The 12,699-nt window shown below is 41.9% G+C and overlaps 1 protein-coding gene across 1 annotated transcript; it reads left to right on the plus strand.

Moving 5' to 3' along the window:
• Positions 1-10,187: 10,187 nt before the first annotated feature.
• LOC124013726 lies at positions 10,188-12,234 on the plus strand. The gene is made up of 6 exons (XM_046328176.1): positions 10,188-10,253; positions 10,461-10,805; positions 10,964-11,005; positions 11,128-11,259; positions 11,424-11,458; positions 11,610-12,234. Exons 1-6 carry the CDS (start codon positions 10,211-10,213, stop codon positions 11,676-11,678), a joined length of 666 nt encoding a protein of 221 aa, XP_046184132.1. The 5' UTR covers positions 10,188-10,210; the 3' UTR covers positions 11,679-12,234.
• The last annotated feature ends 465 nt before the right edge of the window (positions 12,235-12,699 follow it).

Genomic DNA, 12,699 nt, shown 5'->3' on the forward strand with positions numbered 1-12,699 from the left:
GACCTGGGGACTGTGAAGAGACCTCGAGTTGCATGTCTTGTGTGATACCGATGAGTGTCTGAACTGTCTGCCAACTGCTTGAGCGGACCGTTCGGTACCTTCAACACATCAACAACTCGCACAAAGACCAATAGTGATGCAGTCAAACTCTCATCAACTTTGAGCCATGCGAGACTGACGTGCATGCTGTTGACATTCACCCTCTGTGTACGTCTAAGTGCAATATATGCGGCTCTGTTGTGGAGCAACGTCAATTTGCCTTTGTACTTCTTTGCCGCACATGACCACACAACGAGTCAGGAGTCCAGGTTCAACAAAACTAGTGCCTGTAGGACCAATTTGGTTGATTGAGATGTCAAGAAAGCTGAGCAATGCCTTATAATGTACAGACCACTTCCCACTTAATGGTGGCAGTTATTTTTTTACTGTCATAGCAACATAACATGTATACCAGACCTGGGCAATTATTTTCCATGGAGGGCCACATTAGAATATATTTTTGCCATCACGGGCCAGAATGATATTACAGGATTATACATCATGTGTTTGACTGTGTTGACAGATATATCTACTGTAAATCACATCCAGGTATGCTACTTATTTGACCTTTTTTAACATGCACAGAAATGAACCACCTCCACGTTCTCCTTTTGGTAAGTATTTTTTTATTAAACATGCAATGAACTACACCGAGGGAAAACTACACTGTGCATTCAGCACCATGGACAGAACTCTTGTTAACGGGTGTGCACAAAAACACTAGAAAGAGAGAGAGCTCAACAGTACATGTAAACTACTCAATCAGTGTGAGGAGTGAAGCCTCTGATGGGCATTGACTAGAGCAGTGAAGTCGGGTATAGTTTCTGATGTCGCTATGCGCAGGATTGCTGAGAGGTGAGAGTCAGTAAGAGATGGTCTGTGCCTTGACTTGGTGTATTTCATCACTGAAAATACATAGGTTGCCAAAACAGTACAAACATCTTCTGAGCATGACTCCTAATAGTTGGAAAGCTTTCTTCATCGAGAGACGCATAGAACCTCGTCAGTGACATTGTTTTGAATAGTTCTCCAATCACTGCACCAGACAGAAGATCGATAAGCTCACGTTGCAGGTCAGTGGGAGCGTTATCCACATTGAAGGCGAAAGGAAACCAACAGCATGTCATTTTCCAAATCCCCAAAAACGACAAGAAAACTCACCCTTCAAAGCACACAGCAGTGATGTATACTTCTCCCACTGGTCATCTGATAAGGAACAGACTAGTAGTGTCGGAAGGTGGGTGAGATTGTGGGCTTCTATTTGGCGGGTCAGGACGAGTCATTTTCCCTTGAAGGCTTTGACAAGGCTGTACATATGATGAGCAAAAAGGCCCTTCCCTTGTAGTTTGGAATTCAGTTCATTCATGAGGGACATGATGTCGACGGTGAAGGCAAAATCAGCCAACCATTCTTTATCTTGCAGTTAAGGGAAATCCACATATTTCCCTTTCACCTTCAGGTCCCACACCCTTTTAAGCACCTTCCCCAAACTCAGCCATCTCACGTTTGTGTGGTAGGAGAGACCTGCATGACCCGACTGTTTCTTTCAGCAGTGAGACAAACTGTATGTGGTTTAAAGAGTTTGCTCTTATGAAGATGACCACTTCAGTGACTGTATCCTCAACATGGCTCATTTTCAGAACACATTTACAGAGCACCTCCTGATGAATAATGCAATGCAGGAAAATCCTTTTCTGATCTGGGTTCAGCTCAGCTACTTGATCATGGATCCTTTTCAAAAGGCCAATGTTTTTTCCTGTCAAGTTTGGGCACCCATCGGTGGTCACACTGGGTAACTTTTCAAAACTCAGTCCCAGCTTTGCCCCACACTTATTAACCTCCACCAATAAATCTTTCCCTGTGGTTGTGCTCTTCATTGACTGCACTGAAGCACTCTCCTCTGTAATTTGAAAGTCTGGGGTTATGCCTCGTAAGAATATAAACAACTGAGCCATGTCACCTGCATCACCGCTCTCATCCAGGGCCAAGGAGAAATAGGTGAAATCCTTGACCTTGTTTTTCAACTGTTGTTCCATATTCTCTGCGATGTCCTCAACACGCCGTGTCACTGTTCATCTTGACAGGGATACATTTTCAAACAGCTCTTTCTTGTCGGGCAAAGTATTGCTGCAGAGTCAATTAAACATTCTTTGAATTCGCCCTCAGCGAATGGCTTGCTATGTTTAGCAATTTTGTGGGACAGTACATGGCTAGCTCTCGCAATTCCGTTGTTTGCTGAATGCACTTTTGTGAAAAGTCCGTGCTGATTTTGCAACTGAGAAAGCAAATCTTTCAATGCACTTGCCTCCTGCTCAGAAGACATATTCCTATATTTCTCTGTATGCTTTGCCTGGAAGTGTCGGGACAAGTTGTAGTCTTTCAAGACCGATGCTCTCTTTGCACAATAAGCACACAGCTTTCCCTGATAACTCAATAAAGAGATATTTCGATGTCCACTCTTGCTGGAACACCCTAAATTCATTGTCTACTTTCGTTTTCTTTGAAGTCTATGAAATACTATTTTTTTGCGCAATTTCTAGCTAGCTACTATTTGTAACTGTGACGTGTGTCAGCCTGTCAGTCGCTGTCTGTCCTCGTGCAGTTGTTATTTATACGTGTCCTCAAAATAAATGTCCCACAAGCGGTGGGAGTTAAATCATTACACAAAGGCGAGTATTGATTGGGCTTTTAATTTGAATAACTAATACGTTTTTCAAAACTTTACTATCGCAAATTCTCAATGTGATCTGAGCATGATTCCACGGGGCATATTGAATCAGGTCGCGGGCCACATATGCCCCTGGGCCAGCCTTTGCCCAGGTCTGGTGTATAAGGTTGATTTGTCAGCATACATAGACAAGCAGACTATATTTAAGGTCATTGGAAGGTCATTATTAAAAACAGAAAACAATAATGGCCGTGCTGCCCTGTGTTACACCATACCAAATTTGCATTAGAGAGAGTTCAATGAAAGAAAACCCTCTGTTTTCTATGAGATAGGTAATGGTCAATGCATGACAAGGCAGAGCCTGTAAAAACCTACGTTTTTTTCAGCAATAGGTTGAAAGTAGTCAATGATATCAAAAGTTGCACCTAAGTTTTACAAAACAGCTTCCACAATCGTATTATTATTCATTTCTTTCAGCCAATCATTAGTCATTTGTGTCTGTGCCAAACATGTTGAGTGCCCTTCCCAGTAAGCATGCTGATAGTCTGTTGTTTTTCTGTTTTCTGTTAAATAAGATTATATTTGGTCAAACAGGATTTTAAAAGTTTGCCTGTCACCATCGTCTCGTGCACCTGCTCCTAAAGACACTCAACTGAACTACATCACCTCCTTGATTATCTTCCCTATATCTGTCACTCCCCTTTGTCCTTTCCTGTTATTTACTATTTACTATTTTTTCATGTCGGTGCTTTGTTTGTGTTACGTGTTTATTGTTTAATTTATTTATTAAAACGCTCACAACCTGAAGTTGCTTCCTGACTCTCAGCGCACTAATTACAGTGGTTTGCATTACCAAAGGGCTTTGTGATGAACAAGCCATCTGTCTCAATTAAGCATTCTTTATATAGAGTAATTGTATCTTTGTTCCATATTATAGTTACTTCTTATTTTTGTTTTGTTTAGTTACAGGATTTCTCAATTTACTGAATGTTTGCCAATCTGCTATATTGTCAGATTTTTTTGCTCTTCCCTCATCCCTCTCCCAGGCAGACTAAATAACTTTTTTGCCCGCTTTGAGGACAATACAGTGCCACTGACACGGCCTGCAACGGAAACATGCGGTCTCTCCTTCACTGCAGCCGAGGTGAGTAAGACATTTAAACGTGTTAACCCTCGCAAGGCTGCAGGCCCAGACGGCATCCCCAGCCGCGCCCTCAGAGCATGCGCAGACCAGCTGGCCGGTGTGTTTACGGACATATTCAATCAATCCCTATACCAGTCTGCTGTTCCCACATGCTTCAAGAGGGCCACCATTGTTCCTGTTCCCAAGACAGCTAAGGTAACTGAGCTAAACGACTACCGCCCCGTAGCACTCACTTCCGTCATCATGAAGTGCTTTGAGAGACTAGTCAAGGACCATATCACCTCCACCCTACCTGACACCCTAGACCCACTCCAATTTGCTTACCGCCCAAATAGGTCCACAGACGTTGCAATCTCAACCACACTGCACACTGCCCTAACCCACCTGGACAAGAGGAATACCTATGTGAGAATGCTGTTCATCGACTACAGCTCGGCATTCAACACCATAGTACCCTCCAAGCTCGTCATCAAGCTCGAGACCCTGGGTCTCGACCCCGCCCTGTGCAACTGGGTACTGGACTTCCTGACGGGCCGCCCCCAGGTGGTGAGGGTAGGCAACAACATCTCCTCCCCGCTGATCCTCAACACGGGGCCCCACAAGGGTGCGTTCTGAGCCCTCTCCTGTACTCCCTGTTCACCCACGACTGCGTGGCCACGCACGCCTCCAACTCAATCATCAAGTTTGCGGACGACACAACAGTGGTAGGCTTGATTACCAACAACGACGAGACAGCCTACAGGGAGGAGGTGAGGGCCCTCGGAGTGTGGTGTCAGGAAAATAACCTCACACTCAACGTCAACAAAACTAAGGAGATGATTGTGGACTTCAGGAAACAGCAGAGGGAACACCCCTATCCACATCGATGGAACAGTAGTGGAGAGGGTAGCTAGTTTTAAGTTCCTCGGCATACACATCACAGACAAACTGAATTGGTCCACTCACACTGACAGCGTCGTGAAGAAGGCGCAGCAGCGCCTATTCAACCTCAGGAGGCTGAAGAAATTCGGCTTGTCACCAAAAGCACTCACAAACTTCTACAGATGCACAATCGAGAGCATCCTGGCGGGCTGTATCACCGCCTGGTACGGCAACTGCTCCGCCCTCAACCGTAAGACTCTCCAGAGGGTAGTGAGGACTGCACAACGCATCACCGGGGGCAAACTACCTGCCCTCCAGGACACCTACACCACCCGTTGTTACAGGAAGGCCATAAAGATCATCAAGGACATCAACCACCCGAACCACTGCCTGTTCACCCCGCTATCATCCAGAAGGCGAGGTCAGTACAGGTGCATCAAAGCTGGGACCGAGAGACTGAAAAACAGCTTCTATCTCAAGGCCATCAGACTGTTAAACAGCCACCACTAACACTGAGTGGCTGCTGCCAACACACTGTCATTGACACTGACCCAACTCCAGCCATTTTAATAATGGGAATTGATGGGAAATGATGTAAATATATCACTAGCCACTTTAAACTATGCTACCTTATATAATGTTACTTACCCTACATTATTCATCTCATATGCATATGTATATACTGTACTCTACATCATCGACTGCATCCTTATGTAACACATGTATCACTAGCCACTTTACTATGCCACTTTGTTTACTTTGTCTACACACTCATCTCATATGTATATACTGTACTCGATACCATCTACTGTATGCTGCTCTGTACCATCACTCATTCATATATCCTTATGTACATGTTCCTTATCCCCTTACACTGTGTATAAGACAGTAGTTTTGGATTTGTTAGTTAGATTACTTGTTGGTTATCACTGCATTGTCGGAACTAGAAGCACAAGCATTTCGCTACACTCGCATTAACATCTGCTAACCATGTGTATGTGACAAATAAAATTTGATTTGATTTGATTTACTGATTTAGAGCAGATTTCTGCCAAATTAGTAAATATGTGGTTAATACACGTGGAGGATTTAGTTCCTCTTCTGTTTGTAATTACATTGGTAGGTTGACAGACAACCTGAACAAAATTGCAGGCATCGGTTACAGCTTGAAGTTTCTTTTTGAGTGGACAGCTTGATGACCACCAGTCAACATTTAGGTCACTCAGACAATATAACTCTCGGTTGATATCACATGCATTGTTGAGCATTTCACACATAAAGTCCAAAAACTGACTTTTGGCACTTGGCGATCTATAGCATCTTCCCACGAAAATAGGTTTTAGGTGAGGCAAATGAACCTGTAGCTATATTACATCCACATCATCTGAGATTAGGTCCCTTCTCAGCCTATCAGGACTATGTAACTTGTTTCAGGAAATGAGGCTCAGGAAATGTTGCACGTCACTACTTCACAGGAGAGCCATTTGAATGTGAACATTTCTTTTGTTCTATCAAAATGTGTTTTTTTGGCAGAAATGCCTTCTGGAACATGTGAACTTTCATGTGCCTTATTAACAAACTTGTATTCCATCTGTAAATACTAATAAAAAAATCAGATGTTACAAGTTTCTATTTTTGTCAGAAAGTCATTTTCTTTTCAAGTTAAAGTGTACTTTTAGCCAGCTAGCTAATGTTAGGTGGCTGGCTCGCTAGCTAACGTTTATTGTAGTGTATTAGCGACACCTAGTAGTGCAATACCAGCGGGGCATAAGGAGTCACTGGAGGAACAGAAGGAGGCTGAGCCTGAGAGACCAGGAATAAAGTACAAGTCAATGATTCCCGAGTCTGAATCAAGTCGATTCATTACAACCAGCGACGAGGATATGGAATTAAAATAAACCTTATCCACTCAAGAAGCTGGGAGAGTGCAGGAAAAGTGAATATGTAAAGGGACTTTTCACAAAAACCTAGCCGTTCAGTTAACATTTACATTTACATTTAAGTCATTTAGCAGACGCTCTTATCCAGAGCGACTACACAGCTAACAAGCAAACAAGTGCGCTAGCAAAAGAAACTAAGAATAATGGCACTGAGTTGACCTTCCCTCTCGCCATTTGATCTGCATTCCGACCCAGCCAGTGTTGGTTTGAGACGGGAAAAATGTATTAATAGTTTCAAACTGTTCATCACTGCTTCAGGAGTCAAAGATGCAGCCCTGCTGGCCACCACCTCCATTGCTCTTGCTTCACCCATTAGAGTGGTGAGAGTTAGGTCCCTCTTGTGCAGAAACCATTTGCGCAACACATTCGAGTGACATTTGTTTAGGCAAGCTGAACAAGCTAAGGGGGAATCATTGGACACGTTTGTGGGCAGGCTGAAACAGTTTGCTGCTACATGTGATTATGGAGATGTGAAATATGATTACATAAAGGACCAAGTGATTGACAATTGTCACTCAAATGTGTTGCGCAAATGGTTTCTGCGCATGAGAGACCTCACTCTCACCGCTCTAATGGATGAAGCAAGAGCAATGGAGGCTGTTGACCAGCAGGTGGACAGAATGGAAAGACTAAATGTCAATGCAATTCAACAAGGGAAAAGTGAACAAAAACAACCCAGACGGGAACGGAGCAAAATATAAAAAAGGTAAACAATATTTGCTTCATCCATCAAAAGCAAGCCATCTAATGATGACCAAACTGTTAACTGTTTCAGATGTGGTCAGGAGGGCCATACTGGACAGGTAAGTTCCATCACACAAGGTAAACAATGTGACAAAGATGGACATTTATCCAAAATGTACAGGACAAACACAAAACAGAATGTAAATCAAGTCACAAACACACCTGCCATACAAAATTTTTAATCAGACAAATGTGAATTCTGACTGAAGGATATAGAGTTCATGAGTTACATTACCTCGAAGAACGGCTAATAAACTACTGTGGCAGATTTAACCCTAATCTAAACCTCTGAGAAGACTCACAAAAGCATCATGAGACGTTTCTTTTGTGAAACTTTGGATACAACCACAGTCAGGACAATGGACTACAAGTGGCAGAGACAAAATGGACTACAAGTGGCAGAGTCTGACACACTGCCTAGACAAGTGACAGCACCTGACGAGGCCATTCAACTACAGCCTTGACCATGAAAAGTCAAGACAACAAGTTGTGCATCTGAAGGACTATGTTAGATAGATATGTTGCCAGAATGGAGCAGAATAATCTCTGGCACAGTCTCAATGGTAGGACAGTCTACCCCTAGCCATCCCAGAAAAGTTCTGGCAAGAATTCTTGGCAAATAAACATTGGTAACAAAAGAGTTCCAGCAATGTATCCAGAGTTGTTGTTGGTAGTTTAAAGAAAGTCGAAAATAAACATTACAGTATGTTATTGTTGGAAAATACGTTAATACTGTATACAAGAGATACTTTATTTTGAGTACTAGATACTGTTTTGTTACGTTATAATGCATAGATTAGGGGCGGCAGGTAGCCTAGGGGTTAGAGCATTGGACTTGTAACCGAAAGGTTGCAAGATTGAATCCCCGAGCTGACAAGGCTATGCTTGAGAGACCAGAAATAAAGTACAAGTCAATGATTCCCGAGTCTGAGTCAAGTCGATACATTAAAGTTACGTGTATGATCGGAGTAGTACTATTATTAATATCTCAGAGCCATTTGCATTGCTACTTATAGCCTAATGTTAGCTAACTAACATTGAACCTGGTTGGTTAGCTACCTGAATATTCATGCAGGGTAGTACCATTATGAGTTGGGATTATCTTTTAATTGTTTAGCTAGCTAGCTACTTGTCTAGACAAAATAATCCACTCTACAAGTAACCATTTCAATAGAATGTTCATGAATTTACCAGTTACGTCTATCGACAGTTAGACGTAACTGGTAAATTCGCTCTGGCTATCAACCCCGATTTCAGAGCATTCTCGTCTGAGTGTGCGAGAGCGCAGAATAACTGACGAATTTACGAACGCTCAACACCCGTTGAATTTGGCTGGTGTCAGTAAATGATAACAAAAGTTCATAATTCAATTGTTGCCAGCGGCATAGTTGCAGTCACCAATGCTCTGAATAACATAAGAACAGCCTAACCAACGCTGCTAGGGCAAGTAAAATGGTCAGAGTGAACTGTTCTCTAATTTGTGTCTGGAAGTAGCTAGTATACGTTAGCCAGTTAGCTTGAGTGCCTGACTGCTGTTGTTAAGTCAGAACGCTCGGATCAACCCTACTCCTCGGCCAGAGCGTCCAGTGTGCGCTATGCTCTGAATTTATAAACGGACAATCTGACAACACTCTGAGTTTCCGAACGCCCAGAGCACACTCTGGCACTCCAGATTAAATTTACGAACACACCCGTAATATAAACCAATTTTAAGTCTTTAAGTCTTTGGTTGTTATGTACATGGTCACACATGTGAATCCTTAAAGAGATGGGTGGGGCTAAGGCTTTAGAGGGTGTGAACAGTGCCTAATGGGTTGTAAGATAAAGAAGAGCTCTCCAGTAGGTGCACTAAAACAATTAATGGCAGGGTTTCTCAAATGGGAGGTTTCAAGTTTATCTGCTTCCAAAACAGAATTACCTTCCCATTGTTTCTCAAACATTTTCTAGCTCTGAGTCTATACTTTTATCTAATGTAAAAAAACATGCCTCTCTGGCCATACATAGCAAGACCTCCTTTTGCATTCCTATCTTTCCTGTATATGCTATAACCATGCACAGCTGCTACTGCATCGTCAAATTATCTATGTGTCTTTCAGAGATGGCCAGAAATGGAATGTTTTCTGATGTTAGTAAGTTGTCAATGTCATGAATTTCATTACTAGCCAGATAATGATCATTTTGTGAAAAAAAACAACTTAAGACAGGCCCATTGGGCTAAAGATGGACCAGCCCACCTGACATTTTCCCGAAATGCCAGATGGCCGGTCCGCCCTCGGCTCCTGCCAACAGTAAGAGTTCCCAAGTTAAGTGATCTACATGGTGCAGTCAGAAGAGTGCCCCCTATTGGTTAACCACCACCAATTCCAGCCAATACTTACCCACTCCAGGGGGTCTCCTGACCAATACAATTATTAGATCCAGCCATGCTGTGCATCATCATTGAGATGCCCAGCATACTTGGAATATATACTCTAATACAGACTCTTTTTTCCAAAGTTATTACTTTAAATGAACAAAATATGTTTAACTAACTGGTCTACTGAAATGCATTTGATCAATTTTGAATATTTACAATTTTACATTTTGGGAACCCCTATGATAATGATATAAGTCAGTCTACAATTAAAATATCTTATCGTTTTCTCTCTCAAACCAAATGCAAAAGTGGAAAACCAGTGACTTAATAATCTGTGGTGTATGCAGCTATATGGTTGTCACACTATGTCCCGCCCATTATCAGAAATGACATTCGTCTCTCTTATTTGAAGATTCAGTCCTTCCTTAATGGTATCTCAATGCAGACCTACACACAGAATGGCACGTATATATGTACCAGCTCTGGTCCTCTACGGCTTCTGTAAGTTACTCTATCTTCAGTTCAGATTTTAATAGATTTGGTCATTCAAACATGTGTGACCGTGTCTAGGTGTGTATGTAGTATATGTGTGCAAAAATGATTTTGTGTCTGAACAATAGCTTTTTATTAAATCACACCAGATATACTGTACATTCCATGAGAATTACACGGAAAGTTATGTTTCTAAATTTGTTTTCTCTCTTTCAGGTTTGACCCCTGTCATCTTGGTCTCTCCGCCACCCTCAGTGGTGGTCCATCCAGGGGATAATGTCACCCTACAGTGCACTAATGGCCTTAAAGGTCCAGGACACGTTGCCTGGTTCAAACAAGTCAACGTCTCAGAGCCTCTGTGCATCGCGTCTATGTACAGCTCTCAGCCATATGTCAAGCATCACAATGGTTTTCAGCCCAGCCATATGGAAATGTTCATCAGCAATAGAATAATGTTCCTCAAAATCACAGAGGTGGATGTAGCTGATTCTGGTCTGTACTGCTGTGGAATGTACGATCAGTACTTCATCTTCACCAACATGACTTTCCTGATGGTTCAAGGTATTATTTTCAATAATTTCTCAGCTGTGACTACTGAATGATATGAAATGTTGTGCTATAGGTATGCACATAAAAGAGTTGGAAACAAGTTAATGTTCAATCAACTTTTATGTAGCTGGAATATTCAACTCTATTAAACTCTCCTATTCATCCAACAGGTTACAAGGATTCTGACAAAGAGCCAGAGCAATGTCCTGAAGGTATGCTTAGTCTGTTATTGTATGGTGAAAATAATTTAAAACATCAATTTCAACCCATGTCTTTAATGTGAGCTAGTAATTGTTAGATTAATGGGGTCTAGTTTTAACTATTGGTCTTGTAGGACAGGATGATGATGGAACCATGTACCTCCTTACCCTGGTTGTGATCCTGGGTGTTGTGACTGCTGTTCTACTGATAGTCATCCTCATCCTGGTCCTCAAGATCAGACGAGACACAAACAGACACAACACAGGTAGAAGCCCATGTCATGATAATATGCGACCTGTGAACTACACTTCAAATGTGAACATTTTCCCATTATATACTGCACACGGGCTATCAGAAGAGACAGTGTGCTCACTAGAATGGAATGATCCATTAATCCGTTCTCTCGTCTCTATTTTATATCATATTTAGGACCTGATTCTCAAAGACAACCACAAAATGATCAGGTAAATACTATATTGTTAAATACTCTATGTCCAGTGACATTTTCTAAGCAATTCAGAAACAGAAAATTACAACTTCAGCCACTTTCATGATGTTATACAGAACCAATATCCAGATTAATTGATTTATGCTGCCCTGAATTTCACCTCCAAGAAGAGGAAGATGGAGAGGAGAAGAGAGAAGGAGCTGGACACCCATGTAGTGTATGATGCTACAAGATGACAAAGTGGAGGAGGATGGAAGTTTGGTTGGCCATATCTTTGAATATATTGATTTGCCATATCTTTGAATACAAGTTTAAATCTTGCTACATTGAATCTGTGTAGTTCTATTAAATGGACTGAAATGGTTTTAAATGTAAATCAATCAATCTCTGCAGTGTATGTGTGTTAGTTGTCCCTCAGGGCTACTGTAGCCCTCTCCAACTAAGTTAGAGCTCCATAGTACAGGAGGATGGAACGGGAGGAAAATTGGTTGGCCGTATCTTTGAATACATTGATTTGCTATATCTTTGAATACAAGTTTAAATCTTGCTATATTGTATGTGTAGGTAAATTACATGTTTTGAAACGTAAATCAGAAAATAACTCTGGAGTGTTTGTGAGTTGTACCTCAAGGCCAATGTAGCCTTTTCCAACACAGTTAGGTCACACAGCTCAGTGGTTCAGGGTGTGTTTAGAGAGGAGTTAGAATTCAAAACACAACTGTTTAATGGTCACAGGGGAATAGTTGCCTCTTTTGGCCTCTCTTAACTGAGTTCTCTGTTGTGTGTGTTAGTGAATTGGTATTTTTTTTATAGGGTGACTCTGAGGGCCAAAGTACCCAGCAGTATTTGTCACTTCTAAAGATAAATAAAGAGTTCAACTTAAATTGCCTTTGTCATGATGTTATTCGTCCCTTAGTATTTCCTCTCACTCTCTCTCGCTGTTGAATCTCTTTTTTAATGGGCAAAGTATTTAAGTGACTGTAAATGAGGGGATGATTTAAGGGGGTTAGACAGTGACACTGACCAACTGTTATTTTCCACTGTGGTGAGCCTTACATGCGTCATTCTCGCTCTCTCTCTCTCTCTCTCTCTCTCTCTCTCTCTCTCTCTCTCTCTCTCTCTCTCTCTCTCTCTCTCTCTCTCTCTCTCTCTCTCTCTCTCTCTCTCTCTCTCTCTCTCTCTCTCTCTCTCTCTCTCTCTCTCTCTCTCTCTCTCTCTCTCTCTTTCTTTCTTTCTATTTCTCTCTCTTTCTCTCTA

This window comes from Oncorhynchus gorbuscha, linkage group LG25 (assembly GCF_021184085.1).
Source record: "Oncorhynchus gorbuscha isolate QuinsamMale2020 ecotype Even-year linkage group LG25, OgorEven_v1.0, whole genome shotgun sequence".
Classification (NCBI taxonomy): domain Eukaryota; kingdom Metazoa; phylum Chordata; class Actinopteri; order Salmoniformes; family Salmonidae; genus Oncorhynchus; species Oncorhynchus gorbuscha.